Raw genomic sequence first — 18991 nt, forward strand, 5'->3', positions numbered from 1 at the left:
ACTGTTTCGCTGAAGAGGCGGTAGAGTCATTGCAATCGCTTAACGCATCATCTCCTGAAAGCGTCGATGTCATATTTGAAAGTATCCTTGTTTATAATTCTATAATCCCATCGATCAGCTTCTATAAAATCTTGATTTCGAGAAACACAAAAACACAAAAGCGCGTGTAAAAGTGTAATCACTCCGTTAATCAACGAACTCTGAACTCTTGGTAAATGGTGCGAGATACAAACAACACTTGTGACAAGGTATATAAATTAATTTTTTTCCTCAATTCAAAATTTTCATATCTATTACTCGCCGATCGACGCGACTCCAAGATTAGATTCGTTGATAACGTATTCAAGTATGTAATGGAAGAAGCTCCTCTAATGTGCACCTTTTCACCAATATAAGTTCCAAAATCTCCTGCACTTGAGGGTTCCCCGTCATTCTGTTCAGTTCCTCTCTAGTTAATAGTTCGAGTACTTTTCCTTCCTTCACTAAAGTGATAAGATAGTAGGGGTCGTAATCATAACCGTGGTATGGAGCGCTACCTGTAGCGGCATGTAATAAAACCAAGCCCGAACTATACAGGTCCGTGCTGAAGTCTGGAATTTTGTTTTGATCCTTGAGCAGTTCTGGCGCAGTGAATTGCAGAGTCATTTCCGGCTGCTCGTGAATATCCGCGATTTCAGCGGAAGACGTAAAGTCAATGAGCTTGAAAGTTGGTTCAGAATTGGATGAATTTTCCACCAGGATATTGTCTGTTTTAATATCACAGTGAACGGCTTCGAGGTCTCGCAGGACTTGGAGCACGTCTAGTAAGAAGTTAAACAAACAAAACCAGTTTTTTAGGCCGATCGCTGGTTCATATGCGTTGGTTAGTTCGCGCCTTTCGTTTATAAATCTGAATAAATCTGTATCGGAGTTTTTCAAGAGAAGACAAGGGAGTAAGTCTGTTTTCTTAAGCATGGGGAAGTGTGTTTTGTCCAGATAGTACAATCCATATGCATCGACAAATGGAAATGGCTTATTACCGTATTTCCGGTACCATGTGTTGTCTCTATAGTCTCTTAAAAGAAGCAAAAACTCTGTCTCCTTCTCAATGAGTTTGACTTTATTTTTGGCGGTGGGGATCTTGATAGCAAATTGCATAGCCATATTTTTAGTTTCTCTTGTTGACAGGGTAGCCAAATGCACATATGAGTTGGATCCTTTGCCAAGTAGCCTATCGAGCTTGATTTCGAAGACTGCTGAAGAGAGTACAAAGTTTTCCAGCGATTTGGATTTTAATTTATATGGGGTGAGGGATTTCGTACCCGATGGCGTTTTTGGTACGCCGATATAATGTTTTGGAATCTGCGGCCTGGTATCTAGAATATTTGAAAGAACATGTGAGCTATCAAATTTCTGAGATGAAGGTGAGGTTGGCGAATTATAATACGGCTCCGTTGTTCCCGTCGTGCTGACATTCGTGGTATCAACTGTGATTGAGTCTGTTCCAAGACAGGACATAGAAGTGCTGGATGATGATTTTGTGTCTTCAAAGGTAGCCGACGATACCTCACATACCGGGGTATAGGGCGGTGTTTGAGACATGGCTATTTTAGACACATGTAATTAGGCCCAGCAAATGTGTCAAGCTTTTGCCTATAAGTGATGACCGTCAAAATTGCAAAAGATTCCTTCAAATGCGGAGCTCGACTGCTATTTCAATTTCACACTTCAAAATGTAAGCAATTAAAGGGGTTTCCTTGTCACAATTTTTTTTGTAGCGTATCCAAATTCGGGAGATTTACACTGCCGAGAAAAGAAGTTTATCGTACCGCCTAATAAGAACGCAGGAGTGATAAAAAGTACAAAATTTGGGCGGCTGTGCGACTTCAAAAAAAAAGGTGAAATAAGGCTGTGTAGAGACGGGTACTGAAAAAAAGATCGGTTGATTTTTTAAAACCTTTAAAATCCTTTCAATTTATAATCAAGTAATTTTCATTTCTTAATGTCCTTGTGTCGAAGTCAGTTTTTCTTTGTGAAGAACACTTCTTTACTTAGTGTGGGGCTTAAGGGCAGCGCAGGCAAGCAATTATCGCGGCTTCTAGGCAAAAGTCAGCCCACGCCAAAGATCAGTGTGTTGGGGTCAAGCTTTTTCAAGACGCCTCCTCCTTCCATTGCATCAAAGATTTACGGTATGAAACACACCAATGGACAGTCTTTGTTTACCCAAAAGAGACCGTTCAGCACCACAAAGACCATTTTTGAAGAAGCAAAAGTGGTCAAAAAATCCAAGTGGCCTGCTAATTCGAATATCAAACTGGGTTACTTGTGTATGGGAACTTCGGTTCTGGTGTTTGCAATCGTTATTCTTGGAGGACTTACAAGATTGACTGAATCCGGTTTATCGATTACTGAATGGAAACCCGTGACAGGTGCCATTCCTCCAATGTCGCAGGAGGACTGGGAAGAAGAGTTCCGCAAATACCAAGACTCTCCTGAATTCAAATTGCTGAACTCGCATATCACGCTAGAGGAATTTAAGTTTATTTTCTTGATGGAGTGGTCTCACCGCTTGTTAGGAAGAATCATTGGAATGGTGTTTGTTCTTCCAACTCTTTATTTCATAGCCCGCAGACAAGTTTCACCGCCCGTTGCATTTAAACTTCTTGGCATTTGTGCTCTAATCGGCCTTCAAGGTGCTATCGGATGGTGGATGGTGTACTCGGGAATCGATGAGAAACTTCTCGAGGAGCGCAGATCGAAACCAACTGTCTCGCAATATAGACTCACCGCCCATTTGGCTGCCGCATTTTTAGTGTATTGCACTATGATCTCCACAGGTTATGGAATTCTGAGAGACCATGCTATCATGAAAGACCCGCAAACTTACCTCGAATTCTTCCAAAAGATCCAGTCACCGTCGCTTAAACTGTTTCGCCGGCTGAGTAAAGGATTGCTCGGTTTGGTGTTTTTAACAGCCATGTCAGGAGCCATGGTTGCAGGGCTGGATGCAGGTCTAATCTACAATACGTTCCCTCACATGGGAGACGACTACCTCCCATCGATGAATGAACTTATGTCTCCTGTCTTTTCGAGACTTGCTGACCAATCTGATTTGTTCTGGAGAAATATGTTTGAAAACCCAGCTACGGTGCAATTAAATCACCGTATACTCGCCATCACTACTTTCTGTTCCGTGTTGGCTCTTCACATGTACTCTCATAGAATCAAGTCAATTGTCCCAAGGCATGCCTACAAATGGCTCAACATTTCAATGGGACTGGTCTCGCTACAGGTGGCACTTGGAATTTGTACGTTATTATGGTTAGTTCCAACTGAGCTGGCAGCAGCACACCAAGGAGGTGCTCTGGCCCTTCTCACCGGTATCTTGATGACTGTGTGCCACTTGAAGAAACCATCTAGAACAAACCTGATGTTGCTGAAGAACTTTCTCCACAAAGCGAAGACCAACAGTGTTGCTTTAAAATAAATCTGTGTATATCATACGTTGGAACTTGTACATACAAACTACTTCTGTCATTTTTATTATTGGCCTCAGCCGAAAAATTAGTATAGAAATCCAACATCGAAAAGATTGTGCGATATATACAAGAGACTAAAGAATGCTGTTTTTCTCATTCTTTAAGACCCTGGTGGACCAGGAGGTAAGTTATACCTGGAAGAAGCTAGAGAAGCTAACACTCAGATCACTGTTGAAGTAGGTGGGACAATATTGGTTACTAACTCTTAGCTCAAAAACGACGTTGAAATTAAAGGTACTCTCAAATCCATTGACCAGTACCTCAATCTGAAGCTGGACAACATCTCTGCGAACACAACAAAATATCCTCATCTAATAGCAGTGCGCAATTTGTTCATCAGAGGCTCCAACATCAGATACATTCACATAAATCCAAGCCTGGTTGATACCAACCTTTTGCAAGATGCCAGCAGAAGAGAGGCCATGGCTAGCGCAGGCGACAAGATCGGAGGAAAATAAAGGGTGCAGATAGAGACAGATAAGTGCTAAAAGACGGATTTGCCGATACTATTTATGTACATTATTAGCCGGATTTTCCATACAAAATGTCAGGACATTGCGCTCTCTTATGTCCCTGTTTCATGCAGTAGGAGCATGTCATTTTTTTGCTTTTCCGTGGAGCCACTATCGTCTTTTTTGAGCTCGTGTTTGGCATCACAGGCATATCGCATTGACTATGTTTTGTAGACTGTAGTTTGACCTTGTTTGGCAGGAGAATATAGTCTGTTTGTTTCTTTTCATCGTACAGCAGAGATTTGCAATCTGGACAACGAAATTCCTTGATTTTAACCACGCCCTCAGCAACGTTCTGTCCATCCTGGATGATTTCTAGATTTTTTAGCTTCTCCAAATATCGATCCAGGTCGCCTATTTTTTCGTTGTAAGCTGTCTTCAGCTGGTCAAGCTCCCGCTCCTTGTTTACTATTCTTTCTGCAAGTGCTCTGATTGCTTCATTTGCGGTCGCTAGCTGGTCAGCCTGATTATTCATATGATGGCCCAAAAATTACGTATTAATATTTTCTTCACATGAACGTCAACCTGAATTCCAAACAAGCCCGAGCGCTCAATATATATGAGTCCAGTGCAGGATACTATACAACGGGAAGGTCACTTAAATATAAACTGAATGACCCAGAGGCACTGGTAGACCTTGATGGATTGCCTCGTCTGAAAGACGGTGTTGATAAGGAAAAATACAAAACTCCGGTGGGTTACATTTCTAAGGGGCGAGCCATCGCACCAGACGAGCTTCTGTATGGTGTTTTCAACGTAAGTCCTGATGATTTGAAATATTTGACGAGAGAGGAAATCAAGGGGCACACTGGCGTTGATCTTCCATCGTCCGAGTTACTAAAATCTCTGCATTACTATTTCGCTGAACGTATCCAGAACGACCCAACTATCCCTGATAGCCAGAAGGACACACTTTTCACGCGCTTCTGTGACGGTTCTGCTTTGCTGGCGATGGGTGTCCTGGTTGAAAAATGGATTAACGATTTTGTGGGACAGCAAAGGGATATCCACAAGCACTTCATGGAGCTGGACGAGGTAGAAGATTTGACAGATGTTCTGAAGCGGAAAAGACGTTTAGATTATTACCGCAGGAAGAGACTGAGAAGACATCCTGATCCTGATTTAAGTCGATCGACCTGAGCGACCGCTGAACCTAAAATTTTTATGGAAAAAATATTTCAGAGAGCTCGTCTATACAGTACACTAATGGGGAAAAGAAAGGGCAATAAGAACGGTGCTCAGGCCGGAAAGCGCGAGAACAGAGGTTATTGGAAGGAGATAGAGCGTAAAAATGATCAATGGGAGAGATATTATAGGGCACAGAGTCTGATCCCAGAGGAAGAGTTTGACCTCTTCAAAACGACCTGTCAGCAAGATCTACCGCTCACCTTCAGAATTACTGGTTTTAAGAAACATGCAAGCGAAATTTCCGAGCTTTTCACCACTAAACATATGCCAAATCTGACCAATGCAAATGATGAGAACTCCAAGCCCCCATTTCCGTTTCCTTGGTACCCTGGAAAGTTGGGTTTCCAAATAGATTTGCCTAAATCTGTCGTGAAAAAAAACCCACTGTACGCATCAACTCAGAAATTCCTTGTTGTCGAAACAGAGGTAGGTAACATCTCCAGACAGGAGGCCGTCTCGATGATTCCTCCTTTATTTTTGGAGGTGCAACCGCACCATTATGTGTTGGACATGTGTGCAGCTCCTGGCTCCAAGACGGCTCAACTAATTGAAGCTTTGCATAGCGAGGGAGCGCACGCGCCTGGCTTCATTGTTGCAAACGATTCGGACTACAAACGGTCTCATATGCTTGTTCATCAAGTGAAACGACTCAACTCCCCAAATCTGGTGGTTGTCAACCATGATGCCCAGTTGTTCCCCAAAATGAAGCTGACCCCAGAAGGCGATTATGTTAAATTTGACAGAATACTGTGTGATGTCCCTTGTACTGGAGATGGTACCATGAGAAAGAACTTGACTGTCTGGAAAGATTGGAGAATAGGAAACGCTCTGGGATTGCACTCACTGCAACTGAATATTCTGATGAGAGGATTACAGCTTCTCAAAAAAGGGGGTAGACTTGTTTACTCTACCTGCTCCTTGAGTCCTATCGAAAACGAAGCCGTTGTTTCTGCTGCTTTGCGTAAATGGGGCGGAAAAGTGAAGATTGTTAATTGTGATAACATGTTGACAGGACTCAAAAGACGTCCCGGAGTGTCAGATTGGAAAGTTTTTGGTAAGGACTGGGAAGAGAAAAGTAAAGAAGACAACAATGAAAGTCTTCCCAACAGCGTCTTCCCTCCATCTGCAGAGGAGGTTAACACTTTCAATTTGCAGGACTGTATGAGAGTGTATCCGCATGATCAAAACACAGGAGGTTTCTTTATTACTGTTTTAGAGAAAGTTAACCCAGATGAGGATAAGAAAGACGAGGACGAAGAACCTGCTGCGAAGAAACCCAAATTAGAGAGCAGCAACGAGGGCGAGAAAAAAATTGAGCCTGTGAAGAAAGAAAGATTACCAAGGGACGCCAACGAAGAGCCATTTGTGTTTTTGGACAAAGACAATGTAGAGCTCAAGAAATGCTGGGACTTTTACGAGGTGAAGGATACTTTTCCAAAGGACAGCATGCTGGTCAGAAACGGCACAGGTGAGCCACTGAGGTCGATTTATTTTGCCTCTCCAATAGTGAAAAACATCATTCAAACGAACGAAGCCAAACTCAAGTTGATTTACGCAGGAGTCAAAGTTTTTGTTTCGCAAAGAGCAGAGTACTCACAACAATCATGTCCTTGGAGAGTCCAATACGAGGCTATGCCTATTTTGAAGGACCATTTGGGAAGCAGTAGAACGTTTGAGATCAATCTAGACCTTCTGAAGATTCTTTTGAGCGAAACATTCCCTAATGTGAATAAGATTAGAGAGGACAAAGTGGATCCAGAATTCATTGAAAAGATCACCGACTTTCCTGAAGGATGCTTTTTCGTGAGAGTGAAAAGAGGTGAAGATAAAGAGGATATGTATTTGCCTCTCTGGAAAGGACGCTCCAATTTCAATTTGATGGTCAACAAGCATGAGACTCATGAGCTATTGTATAGATTATTTGGCGTTGAGAATTAATAGGGATACAAAAAAGAGTTTAGCTTTTTAGTTGCACATGCTACTTTTTGTAAAGTCTTGTGCACATTTTTTTAGAATATTTATTAGAATCCTCTAGCTTGTTCCACATATATTAATCGCTCTAATGATAGGAAGCAGGTCAGACCAAGTTCCCTACTCTAACTTCAAGAAGCTAGGGCTTGGTGCTGCTACTTCTGGATCACTATACTACATGTCACCGCAGTTTGTGGAAACAGCATTCTCAAAAATGTTCTCTAAGGCAACGTTCTTTAATATATGCGTGATTCTTTTTATTTATTACTCACGCACTAGATATCAAACGTCCACAGTCATAAACATCGCCAAGCTTACGATTCAAAGCATGAGAAGGTGTATAAGAATTCGCCAGTTCCAGTCAATGTTGGTGAGACTGCCAACTTTTGATTACAGAGCCGCGACAATAGTCAATAACAAGTGCCTCATTTGTTTGGATGACTTGATAACGCAGGATACAGTGCTGTTAACCTGCCGGCACGTGTTTCACCAGGACTGTTTCGGAACGTGGTATAATCGCTGCAACAGTTGTCCGTACTGTCGGAGCAGGGTTCGCTAATAGTCATATGCTAGATAATAAATTTTTGCTTTCGATCATAACGATAAAGGCCAAGGCAACAAGCCCAAGTCCAAAATTCTGACCGAACTGGATCGCAGTGACCGTATCTCCTGCAACGACTTTGTTTTGAATGGCGACTATTACAGCACAAAATGCCCAGAAGTAAAGGAATTTGGTGTAATTTTGGTGTTTGAAGCTGAGGAAAGGTTTGACTTCAAACGCGCAGAATAGAATCCGAGTAAGCATGTTGATAGAGTTCGCCAAAATCAGACCTACAAGTCCGAGCTGAAACCGTTTGATGAAGAAGGCGGACGTCAGATAGAAACACGCGGAATTGACAAACATTAGTCGCGAGTACAGACTCACGTGATGCGGATCTGTATAGACAGAGTTGAAGAGCGCTTCGAGTATACCATTCATGGATAGTAGAGGGAGGTAATACCAGTAGATTTTGAAAACCTCGACAAGCTTTTCAGGGTCTGCCATGTTTGGAAATGCATGATGGATGAGGAATGAGGTATTTCGAGGTGCGAATAAAAGTAGCAAAGTCAATATGTAGATGTAAACGGTTGCCACTTTGTAAACGTTGCTGTTAAGGCTTGACCGCTTGGATGATTCTGACTGGTTTGAGGCAAAAAGTTTTGCTGTGTTCATTCTAACGGTTTCCTCAATTGGCTGGAACAACAATCGTGCCATTAATGATCCATAGTTGAGAACGATAGCGTAGTATCCCTGATCAACAATTGGAAAGAATTGATTGAGCACAAATCTGTCTCCCTCAGTGAGGAATTGTTTGAATATTTGCTGAAGAAAAAGCGAGCATAGATAATTCCATGTGGATGGCTCGAGGAAGGCACCTGTAGACGAGAAACGAGGCCAAGCGAGCCTGAATCTTGAATAGCATACAAAAATAGTGAACGAGTAAAAGAATTGTGCAAGGATGTAAGCAACCACGAAAGTGGCGTCTTTCCCGGCTTTCATGCGAATGTTCATCACGATGGAAAACTGAATCACACATCTGACAAAGGAGGCAAAACTTTCGATTTTCGCTCTTTTTGTAACATTCAATTGTGTCTGGTTAGCATTGTAGTAAGGCTCGCTGAGGATCTCCAACACCAAAGAAGCTATGATAGCAACTAGACAGAGCTGGTAGTGCCACGAGTGCAGAAATAGGCCACCAAAACCCAGTTGCCAGTAGACAAAGGGACCAACAATAATAGCACACAAAACCAACGGCAAGTAGGAAAAGTTCACCAAGAGTTGGTCGTAGTCCTGCAATTCAGTGTTCATAGCCTGCACTGATAGCCTAATCGGCTCTCTGCTGATAAAGAGTACAGTGTTGATCACAAATTCGATCAGGCTGCAAAGTCCTAGACCCGTGGGTGTGACATGTTGAATCAGCATTTGGTTCATTGCGAATGTCATGAGCTTGATTAACGTCTGTCCTGCAATTAGTATACAGGCTGCACGGGTCAAGTCAAAACCAGCAACAGACTCTCCCTTTTTCAAAGACCTCAATTTGTTTGCGGTCTCAGGATTGGTCATCATATTCATAGCGAGTCTGATCTACTTAGATGTTGGCAGCCATCAAAAGTGACGAAATTGGGCACAGGGGCGGAAAAAGCTGTTTCCGTGAAGTTTGAATCAGATCGAGCTTGTGTTTATCTGTTCACAATTTCTTTTCCACTGGGAGCCCCATGTTTTGCTTGCACAGCCGAAAAAATAGTTTAACTATACAAGATAAATAGAGAAGTATATATAACAGCTGGAGATGATCTCCCTAGATTACAAACAGACTCTTAGAAGCCTCCTTGGTAGCGATACAGAACATTTTCACCGTGATGGCCGTTCGCTAAAGACGCCAGCTCCTCGCTCTCAGAAACTGCTTCAGGCACATTGTCGTTCAAGTTCAAAGACAAAGTGGCGTCGTCTGTGGTAGCAATCACCTTCTCTGTACCTTCGAGTTTGGCATGATCACTGTGTTTTGAAACGGCGGAAGAACCGATTTCTGCCGACCGAGCATTTTTCAGCGGTGAAACTCCTATGTCATGATCGTCTTCATGTGTGTTATGGTATTGAGGGTTATGAGGGTAGTGTGAGTGATCTCCGTAATCCTGCTCGTACAGCTGCTGCATATACTCGTTTTCTTCGAACTGCGATTTCTGTTGCTCTTTGCTCTCTGAGTCGTCAACGGGGTACTCCAGATAGTCATCCTCGTCCTTTTTGACGCTGTTGTCCCCATCCTCTTCCACGTCGTCGTCCTGGTCAACCATCTCACCCATCGAACCGTTTTTCTTGCTCACTTTCTTCCTTTTGATTTCTCCGCGTTCCTGTTTGAGCGCTTGCTGTTCTCTATACTTTGCCAAATAAATCTTGAGCACTTCGCTGTAATTTTCAAAACCCAGATTCGTCATCGAATACAGAATATCCTCTCCATTGATAGTCTTGCGCTTTTCCATCAAACACTTGTCGCTGGCCTCACTGGTGATGAAGGAAATGAATTCAGAGACACACTCCTGCATACACTCTTTCGCATCTTTCGACACCTTTGCCGTAGCTGGCAATGTATTCTTCATTAATCGCGCAACGTTGGCAATTGGAAGCCATCTGTCCTGCTCGCGAAGTTCGAAATCTTGCGACGACATGATGTGGGGTGGAAATCTCTAAAAGAAAGACTTTCTGAACGATTTTTTATCAATTACGGCCTGTCGCGTCGATCGGCGTGCGCCGTTGAAAAAAGTGCAATAATTTGATAACGGTGTTTATGTCTGACCACGAGAGCAACAGCGACATCGAGGAGGTGAAAGAGGTTTCACCGCCTGTTACCAACCGTCAGATGAGTGCGGATGAGATGCAACGACTTGCTGAGGAACGCACCAAAATAAGAGCACAACTGCGTGCCTTTTCGCAAGCCAATCAACCGCCTCCCCAGGAGGCGATACCACAGGCTGTTGACGAGGATGGCGTACCACTGGACATGAGGAAGGGTATGGAGTATCTGCAGGAGCCGCTAGAGGAGTACAAGGAGGTGGAATTGGCAGAAAAACTGCTAAAGAGGAAACGCGAGGAGGACGAAGGAATTCGTGGCGAAAGCGACGGCGAGGACTTTGAGGACCTGCTGGATATGTTTGGAATTGATGCCGAGGAGATCTCAATCAATATGAACCTTAATCAACGACAACAGTTATTGCTGGAAAATATGGACGCCGAGCAGATAAATCGATACGAGTATTTCCGAAGAACGAACCTGAACACAGGAGGTATTAAAAAACTGGTCAACATGGCTATTGGCTACAATGTGGGAACGGATTTCGCGAAGATTCTGGCTGGTGTTGGGAAAGTTTTTGTTGGAGAGGTTGTTGAGAAGGCAAAGGAAGTGCAGAAACGGCAGAACCGTGCCAGTGTCGAGGAACAACTGGAGTACAAGCGCAAACTGAAACGGTACGAGACCGAGTTGGCAGAGCTTGAGAACGAGCTCAAGAGACGTAAACTGAACAACGAAAGTACCGACGACCTGCCTCAGCTGACCGACATTCCCCGTCCTGACGGCCCAGCTGCCACGTTCAACAACTACAGAGTAAAGATTCCTGACGACAGGGACCAGCTCACGCCAGACCACATCCGCGAAGCATGGCGTCTGTTGATAGAAGAAAATCACACCGTTTTGCAACCCCGGTGGAGAAAGCAGGGCGGTGGAGACGGGTGGCTATTCCGCTAGGATTTTATCCAGGTTTAAATTTATAAAATAATAAATTACGAGCTACCAGTTTAATTCACACACAGTTGAACTAGATAGGGGGAGAGAGTTAACTAGCTAAAGTCACCCTCAATGGAAAAACACACACACACACATATACACGTCTTTCGATGGGGAATAAATGGCCCACGACTGGAACGAGATCAGCCGTCTCTAAACACACACACAAGTTAGAGATCAGCTCTATCGTTCAGACGCCGAGCCACCTAATGAGAAGTAGTAATCTCATGGGCAGTTCCTTGTTTGGAAAGGGCATTGATGGTAGAACCCATAGCGTCAGCAGACGCGGTTTCGTCATCGTCCTCCGCAGCCAGAAAGGCCCTTTCGTCAATATTAAGGTCAGCAAGCACTCTTTTCTCCATGTCTGGAATATCAGCCATACCGTACCAGAAAATGACAACACAGCCCAAAATACCACTGACACAGGAAAAGACCAGGGCAACAATACCCCTGGCAGTGAAACCAGCAGGAAGAGCCTTGACCTGGACGTTCTGACCGGTCAAGTCGAAGAGATCCTTGTCGTTGCCAGCAGCATTACCGGTGTAGGCCACGTTGACGTTTTCGCAAACGTGCTTCCAGTTGTCGGTCAAAGTCTCGTTGGCTTGGATTCCGAGAGGATCCTCCACCAAAACGAGAGCCAGACCTTGGGTCAAGTGCCATTCGATGTGGCAGTGGAAATACCAGACACCTGGATTGTCGGCCTTGAATCTGATCACAAAGTGAGAGTTTGGATTCACGTAGATAACGTCTCTTCTCATTGGGTACTCAGGAGGAGTATATGGAGCAGATTCGTTGTAAGACTCAGGAGCATTGTCCGGGTACGCTGGACCTCTCTCGAAAACCTGGAACGCGTGACCGTGCAAGTGGAACGGATGCTTACCGGTATCCTGGTTGTTGAGCACAATTTCAACAATTTCGTCCTTTTGCAAGACAAAAGTGTTGGTGTTAGTACCGTAGATGTAGGCATTGGTAGCGTTCTCGCCGGCAGACAAGACAGTTCCGAGAGTAGGCACCTTAGGAGCATGGTAGGTGATGTTGTTGAAGAAAGCATAGTTGATACCGTCGTACAAGTTGTTCATCACAACGTCGACGGTAATCTGGTAGTCGTAGTGGTCGTACAACTCTTCTTTCTCCAACGGAACCAGGAAGAAGTCGTCAAGGTAGTCGTCAATCGAGTCGACCTTGTATTCTCCTGGCAGCTCAGCATTTTCGTCGTAGACAATATAATTGGTAGCGTTAAGCACTAGATCTTTAGGAACAACATCAAGCATCGTTTTGTCGAACGCCTGCATGAAGGCAAAGTTCTTAGAAGTGTCGTTCTTGGTTGTAATCAAGACATCATAGCGCTGAGCAACGGTGATGTAGAGCATACTGGTCTCGTTTGGTTCCACGTAGATACCGTCAACTGCAACGACAGTGAACGTGTGGTCCTCCATGTACAAGTACTGAGAGACAAAACCACCGATGTTGATCAGACGAACATAGTATGTCTTGTTAGGTTCCACATTCCAGGTGTTATTTCTGGTATTATTCATCAGCAGATTCTGAGGAATCGGCTCTGCACCAGTTGGGTTGAACAGGTTCATAAACTTGGGTGTCAGTTCGTCAACAAGGTCATGATACCACTCAGTGAGTGTAATGATAACCTCCTCGTCATATTCGTACGGCATATCAGGGTCCTCAATGATAAACGCACCTCTCATACCATCCATATACTGACCATCCGTGTGAGAGTGGTACCAGAAAGAACCAACCTGATCAGGAACAGAAAAGTTATACAGCATGGTGTCACCAGGAGCAATTGGGCACTGACTGATCATCGGCGGACCGTCCATTTGAGTGGACCCGCGCTGGAACAAGCCGTGGAAGTGAAGAGTAGTATTAGTATTGTTAAAACCGTTGGTCAAATAAACCTCGACCCGGTCACCCTTATTGACTCTAATATCAGGCCATGGGAATTCACCGTTACAGGTAATCACTGGCCTTTCAAAGGTACCGTCTGGGTTTGCAGTGCCCCAGCCGGTAGTCCAGTTAAAAACATGAGTTTCGGCCAGAGCAGCTGCTGCAAAAAAGGCGGAAGAAAGAATTGACAATCTCATTCTCCCCAGAACGAAATTAGTATATGTGTGATGAAGAAGAAGCTCAGGATATTACAGGGTACTTATAAGGGTTTTTCAGGTGCCCTTAGCTGGACGCTATTGGCTGACCTGAAATGCACTGATTTTTTTGATAATATGCAGCTCTGCGTGTGGCGGTGAACAAAATTACAGACATCCAATAGGAGGTTAAAACTCGATTTGGACCAGAATGTCTTCGCTGAAAGCATTGAGGAAGCCAAAGTGCTTTTCTCAGTTTTTTGGAAGCACATTTAGGGCTCCTTATATGCAATTCAGATAGTACCTATCTTAGTTCAAAATTTGCTCAAATATGGTTTTAATTCGAATAGTGCTTTGGCCAAATTTCTTGGTATTTTTTGACGGGAGCGTAAAAAAGACCTCAGCCACATTGTATGTAAACGGATGCCAAGCCTATTGTTTCCCTCCCTTTTCCTCCAAATCTTCCGATAATTCCACGCACAATGCACAAAATTGCAAAGCCCAATTGTTGCAGAAGGGGCAAAAATAACAGGAAAAAAAACAATGTGCATTTCCGGATTGGAAGACCTGCAGGCAGGAGACCCGAGGCCGAAAAAAAAAATGGTGCGCTCCTCATCAGGGGCTCGAACCCTGGACATTTCGGTCGACTTCCGAATTGGAATCCTTAAAAGCCGAACGCTCTACCAACTGAGCTAATAAGGATGGAACACACCATGATTTGGGTACACTTTACCATATGGAGGGGTGACCTTGGAATTAGTCGATCGACTTAACGCGCTCATTTTTTTAACCGTGTTTAAGCACTCTTTTTACCTTGCCGTCTCTGATGAACATAGTGGACGCTCGGTCTCGCCTAGAATCCGACGGCGGCAAGAAGATGAACACTCCTACCGAAATATTCAGGTCGTTTCGGCTCAAGGACAAGGCTCGTCACACGTCTCCTCAAGCTGATGAACCGGAATCGCAGGTATTATCTGAAAACACCCAACAGAACGCCTCAGAGACAGCGAGTCCTGGTGTTTCCATAGCCTCAATTCTAATGCCCCCACGCAAAAAGTGTCTACCAGAACAACAGCAACAACGCAGAGCCATAGACCCCCACAATGTTGTACTCAAACTCCCCAAACGGCCTAAAATGTCTGGTGACTCCTTGCTGGAGAATGGCAGGTTCACCATCCAGTCCCCCCGTGTGAGGCCTGAGACGTTTAAAGTGACTTTGAAAATGGACTCAAGGAAACTCCGTAACGTGCTGCAGCCAAAACCAGTGCATGTGGTAGATCTCGAACAGGAAGAAGCTATTATAAGGCATGAAAAACCGCAATTCATGAATTCGTTTTTTCGCGCTGTTGCCGAGCGTGCAAAACGAGCGGACTCGGGTGAACTGGCGAGAAAAGACAAACCCAAAAGCATGGACGTTCCCGTCCTCGGAAAACTAGATTTTATGATTTACGACAAAAACGACATATTTCAGCATTCTCCTCTACGACTACAACATAGAAAAACAGTACAGAACACGGCACAGCAGTTTTTGTTTTCACAAGAAGAGCATGACCAGTTAATGAAATGTTTCATCAAGAAGGGCCAGCCAAGAAGCCCTCAGTATACATATAGACATCTTCAGGAGACTATGGAAGATGTTGTGCGCCGCAAATACCAAAAGGTGCAGTGTGCGCCCTTTGACCGACTTTGCATAGAGCAGTTTTGCGACTCCAGTGCTCAGTGGTGCGATCTGTTCAGGCCGTCCAACTATCAGCATATTTTGCAACCTCAAACCTTGAATACAGATCTCTATCTGTGGCTGAAAAATATGTTTGTAAAGCTACGCAAGGTCGACACAGAAAAAAGAACCAAGCTACTCCGGAAGAGACAAGTACAGGCGGAAATGGACGATTTCCTTGTGGACGAAGCATGCGACTCTGGAAACGAGACTGAGGACGAGGTTTTCGTGCCATGTCTGATAATAGAAGGCCCGACGGGGTCTGGCAAGACGTCTGCGGTTTATTCCATCGTGAAAGAACAATTGCAGGGCCACGTATTTGAGCTTAACTCCAGTCAGAACAGAGCTCGTAAGAGTATTAATTTTCACTTGAGACAGATCGGCACCACTAAAAATGTGAACAATGGCCAGGACTACGGTCTCGTTTTATTTGACGATGTCGATCTGATCGACGACGAAGACGATAAGGATTTCTGGCAGGCAGTGACCGAGCTGTTGACGTACTCGTACAGGCCAGTGGTGCTCACTACGCAAGAGCTGTCGAAAATTCCGCCAAATATCGTGAACCAAAGCACCGTATACTGTTTTACGCAACCGAATCAAAGTGTACATGCGCAGTATTTGGACTTGATTGGTCTTCGAATGGGCATGAAACTTGACGATAATTTATTACAGCAACTTTGTGGCTATGACCTGCGCCACTCTCTGATGCAACTTCAGCTTCTGGGAAGCTGCTGCGACCGTAAGAAAGATGGTTTGGTGGAGATCAGGCAAGAAGACAGTCAGGAAGTTGCGCAACTGGCTTCGTTGCAGCAATTGGAGCACGACCATGAAATGAGATACTGCTACGACTCTTTAAGGCAGGAAGACTCCACATTCGATATATCTGTTGCTCATCGACAGACCGTTGATTTTTACTCATCCAAATTGTACCAAACCGGATCGAGATCTCGAGCTACGAGATATCTGGATGGAGAAGAGTATCTGGAGCAGAACCCAGGCTGTGTCTTCAATCGCGTGAGCAGGAGCGTGTTTTCGACCGACATCCAGCCGTTCATCAAGGAAATGGCGCGTGGAGAGATGATGCGAATCCAGCTCGGGGGTAGGAGACTGTTTGATCTCGACCCGGTTGACTACTTTGATAAGCTCTTCTGACGCGTCGATCGACGCGAGATCTGTAAAAAAAAGTGGAAAAATTTTCTCCAGATGACTAAAGAAAAACGCACAATTTATTATTGGATCAGGAACTAGGACGTTTGGCCCCATCATGTTAGTTTCGAGACCCAGCGTTCGCCATAGTAGAAGGCTGAGCCGTCATCTGGCAACCACGTTGGGCCAGATCAAGGCTCCAGCCGGATTCGAGTCTAGAACTCCCCCATACGAAAAATTAATCAATAAACTATTCAAGGTCAAACATATTTTGAACAACCAGCCGCTCACCTTGGCAGAAAAAATCCTGTACGCGCACCTGGTCGAGCCAGAAGAGCTTTCTGGATCGACTTCGTCCAGAGACATTCGTGGAAACAAGTACCTAAAGCTGAACCCTGATAGAGTCGCCATGCAGGACGCTTCTGCTCAGATGGCGCTTTTGCAGTTCATGACCTGTGGAATGGCCTCCACCGCCGTTCCTGCGTCCATCCACTGTGACCACTTGATTGTGGGCAAAGAGGGAGCCGACATCGATCTCAAGTCCGCCATAGCCACCAACCAGGAAGTTTTCGACTTTTTGCAGAGCTGTGGTGAAAAATACGGAATCCAGTTCTGGGGGCCAGGATCGGGCATCATCCACCAGATCGTGCTGGAGAACTTTTCTGTTCCCGGTCTGATGATGCTTGGAACCGACTCGCACACCCCTAATGCTGGTGGTTTGGGAGCCATTGCCATTGGTGTTGGAGGAGCCGATGCTGTGGACGCTCTGACTGGAACTCCATGGGAACTCAAGGCCCCAAAGGTGCTGGGTGTTAAGTTGACGGGACGGATGAACGGCTGGACCTCTCCAAAGGACGTTATCACCCATTTGGCTGGCATACTGACCGTCAGGGGAGGAACAGGCTATATTGTTGAATATTTCGGCGAAGGTGTCGAAAGCTTGAGCTGTACCGGTATGGCCACTATTTGTAACATGGGTGCTGAGATCGGAGCCACGACGTCGACCTTCCCAATGCAGGAGGCCCATGTCAGATACCTGTATGCCACGAACAGGGGCCCAATTGCAGACTTGGCCAAGTCTGTGAACCAGAACTACCAGTACATGACTGCTGATCCAGGCTGTGAATATGACCAAATAATCGAGATCGACCTCAGCACGCTGGAGCCCAGCGTGAACGGGCCGTTCACTCCAGATTTGTCTACGCCGATCTCAAAGCTCAAGGAGACCACCAAGGAGAACGAGTGGCCAGAAACCATTAGTGCCGGTTTGATTGGCTCGTGCACAAACTCGTCTTACCAAGACATGTCGCGTGCTGCTTCGATCATCAGACAGGCGGCCAAGGCGGGCTTGAAGCCTAAGATTCCGTTCTTTGTGACCCCAGGGTCTGAGCAGATCCGTGCTACTATCGAGAGAGACGGTCTAATCAGCACGTTCGAGGAGAACGGCGCAATAGTGCTGGCCAACGCGTGCGGTCCTTGTATTGGCCAATGGGACAGAGGAGAGGCCGCTCCGAAGGATACCAATGTGATTTTCACCTCATTCAACAGAAACTTCCGTGCGAGAAACGACGGCAACAGAAACACCATGAATTTCCTCACGTCGCCGGATATTGTCACAGCCATGATTTACTCTGGAGACATGAACTTCAATCCTATGAAGGACAGCATCAAGCTCGAGAACGGCGAGACGTTCAAGTTCGCTCCTCCTCACGGAGAAGAGCTCCCGTCCGAGGGATTTGTCGCTGGAAGAAAAGAGTTCTATCCTCCGTTGGAGCCCAAGCCCCAGCCAGAGGTGGCGGTCAACGTTTCGCCCGAATCCGATAGACTGCAGCTTCTGGAACCGTTTGAGCCGTGGGACGGCAAGGAACTGCAGACCAGAGTGCTGATCAAGGTGGAAGGCAAGTGCACGACAGATCACATCTCTGCCGCTGGTGTGTGGCTCAAGTACAAGGGCCATCTGGAGAATATCTCGTACAACACTCTGATCGGCGCCCAGAACAAGGAAACCGGCGAGGTGAACGTTGCCTACGACTTCGACGGCAAGCCGTTCGGTATTCCAGAGCTCATGATGAAGTGGAAGGCCGAGAACGTCCCTTGGTGTGTGGTTGCGGAGCACAACTACGGAGAAGGGTCTGCCAGAGAGCACGCTGCGCTGTCTCCACGATTCCTTGGAGGAAAGATCATTTTGGTCAAGTCGTTTGCGAGAATTCACGAGACCAACCTCAAGAAACAGGGAATGCTGCCGTTGACGTTTGCGGACGAGAACGACTACGACAGAATCAGCTCGACCGACCTGCTCACCACCGTCGGCCTGCCTGAGCTGGTCGCCAAGGGCGGCAACAACGGCGGCATTCTGAAGGTCAAGGTGACAAAACGCAATGGAGAGGAGTTTGTGATCGACTGCAAACACACCATGAGTGAGGACCAGGTGGAATTTTTCAAAGCTGGCTCTGCTATTAATTACATCGGTGAGCAAAAAAAACTGAATTAAATAGAGGCAAGAAATAGAATGTATAAAGCTCGG

At 45.4% G+C, this 18991-nt stretch overlaps 11 protein-coding genes and 1 non-coding gene across 12 annotated transcripts; 7 read left to right on the top strand and 5 right to left on the bottom strand.

Moving 5' to 3' along the window:
* Nucleotides 1–342: 342 nt before the first annotated feature.
* Nucleotides 343–1497, bottom strand: HPODL_04344 (Serine/threonine-protein kinase ISR1; the record flags this gene model as incomplete). The annotated part of the gene is made up of 1 exon (XM_014079140.1): nucleotides 343–1497. The coding sequence occupies one exon, from the start codon at nucleotides 1495–1497 to the stop codon at nucleotides 343–345; it is 1155 nt and encodes a 384-aa protein (XP_013934615.1).
* A 484-nt stretch (nucleotides 1498–1981) lies between these two features.
* HPODL_04345 (Cytochrome c oxidase assembly protein COX15) lies at nucleotides 1982–3466 on the top strand (the record flags this gene model as incomplete). Its single annotated transcript, XM_014079141.1, has 1 exon — nucleotides 1982–3466. The coding sequence occupies one exon, from the start codon at nucleotides 1982–1984 to the stop codon at nucleotides 3464–3466; it is 1485 nt and encodes a 494-aa protein (XP_013934616.1).
* Nucleotides 3467–3599: 133 nt separating this feature from the next.
* Nucleotides 3600–3976, top strand: HPODL_05263 (uncharacterized protein; the record flags this gene model as incomplete). Its single annotated transcript, XM_014079142.1, has 3 exons — nucleotides 3600–3641; nucleotides 3683–3694; nucleotides 3728–3976. 3 exons carry the CDS (start codon nucleotides 3600–3602, stop codon nucleotides 3974–3976), a joined length of 303 nt encoding a protein of 100 aa, XP_013934617.1.
* A 567-nt stretch (nucleotides 3977–4543) lies between these two features.
* On the top strand, nucleotides 4544–5170 carry HPODL_04346 (uncharacterized protein; the record flags this gene model as incomplete). Its single annotated transcript, XM_014079143.1, has 1 exon — nucleotides 4544–5170. One exon carries the CDS (start codon nucleotides 4544–4546, stop codon nucleotides 5168–5170), a length of 627 nt encoding a protein of 208 aa, XP_013934618.1.
* Nucleotides 5171–5236: 66 nt separating this feature from the next.
* Nucleotides 5237–7156, top strand: HPODL_04347 (Multisite-specific tRNA:(cytosine-C(5))-methyltransferase; the record flags this gene model as incomplete). Its single annotated transcript, XM_014079144.1, has 1 exon — nucleotides 5237–7156. One exon carries the CDS (start codon nucleotides 5237–5239, stop codon nucleotides 7154–7156), a length of 1920 nt encoding a protein of 639 aa, XP_013934619.1.
* A 595-nt stretch (nucleotides 7157–7751) lies between these two features.
* HPODL_04348 (Oligosaccharide translocation protein RFT1) lies at nucleotides 7752–9302 on the bottom strand (the record flags this gene model as incomplete). The annotated part of the gene is made up of 1 exon (XM_014079145.1): nucleotides 7752–9302. The coding sequence occupies one exon, from the start codon at nucleotides 9300–9302 to the stop codon at nucleotides 7752–7754; it is 1551 nt and encodes a 516-aa protein (XP_013934620.1).
* Nucleotides 9303–9547: 245 nt separating this feature from the next.
* HPODL_04349 (Subunit of the heme-activated, glucose-repressed Hap2p/3p/4p/5p CCAAT-binding complex) lies at nucleotides 9548–10393 on the bottom strand (the record flags this gene model as incomplete). The annotated part of the gene is made up of 1 exon (XM_014079146.1): nucleotides 9548–10393. The coding sequence occupies one exon, from the start codon at nucleotides 10391–10393 to the stop codon at nucleotides 9548–9550; it is 846 nt and encodes a 281-aa protein (XP_013934621.1).
* Nucleotides 10394–10512: 119 nt separating this feature from the next.
* On the top strand, nucleotides 10513–11466 carry HPODL_04350 (uncharacterized protein; the record flags this gene model as incomplete). Its single annotated transcript, XM_014079147.1, has 1 exon — nucleotides 10513–11466. One exon carries the CDS (start codon nucleotides 10513–10515, stop codon nucleotides 11464–11466), a length of 954 nt encoding a protein of 317 aa, XP_013934622.1.
* Nucleotides 11467–11711: 245 nt separating this feature from the next.
* On the bottom strand, nucleotides 11712–12434 carry HPODL_04351 (Iron transport multicopper oxidase FET3; the record flags this gene model as incomplete). The annotated part of the gene is made up of 1 exon (XM_014079148.1): nucleotides 11712–12434. The coding sequence occupies one exon, from the start codon at nucleotides 12432–12434 to the stop codon at nucleotides 11712–11714; it is 723 nt and encodes a 240-aa protein (XP_013934623.1).
* A 1775-nt stretch (nucleotides 12435–14209) lies between these two features.
* HPODL_05436 lies at nucleotides 14210–14303 on the bottom strand. The gene is made up of 2 exons: nucleotides 14267–14303; nucleotides 14210–14245 (listed from the first exon to the last, which is right to left on the bottom strand). It is a non-coding gene; the product is annotated as a tRNA-Lys (tRNA).
* Nucleotides 14304–14640: 337 nt separating this feature from the next.
* HPODL_04352 (uncharacterized protein) lies at nucleotides 14641–16473 on the top strand (the record flags this gene model as incomplete). Its single annotated transcript, XM_014079149.1, has 1 exon — nucleotides 14641–16473. The coding sequence occupies one exon, from the start codon at nucleotides 14641–14643 to the stop codon at nucleotides 16471–16473; it is 1833 nt and encodes a 610-aa protein (XP_013934624.1).
* A 112-nt stretch (nucleotides 16474–16585) lies between these two features.
* On the top strand, nucleotides 16586–18958 carry HPODL_04353 (aconitate hydratase 2; the record flags this gene model as incomplete). The annotated part of the gene is made up of 1 exon (XM_014079150.1): nucleotides 16586–18958. The coding sequence occupies one exon, from the start codon at nucleotides 16586–16588 to the stop codon at nucleotides 18956–18958; it is 2373 nt and encodes a 790-aa protein (XP_013934625.1).
* Nucleotides 18959–18991: the final 33 nt, after the last annotated feature.

Source organism: Ogataea parapolymorpha, chromosome V (assembly GCF_000187245.1).
Source record: "Ogataea parapolymorpha DL-1 chromosome V, whole genome shotgun sequence".
In the NCBI taxonomy this organism is placed as follows: Eukaryota; Fungi; Ascomycota; class Pichiomycetes; order Pichiales; family Pichiaceae; genus Ogataea; species Ogataea parapolymorpha.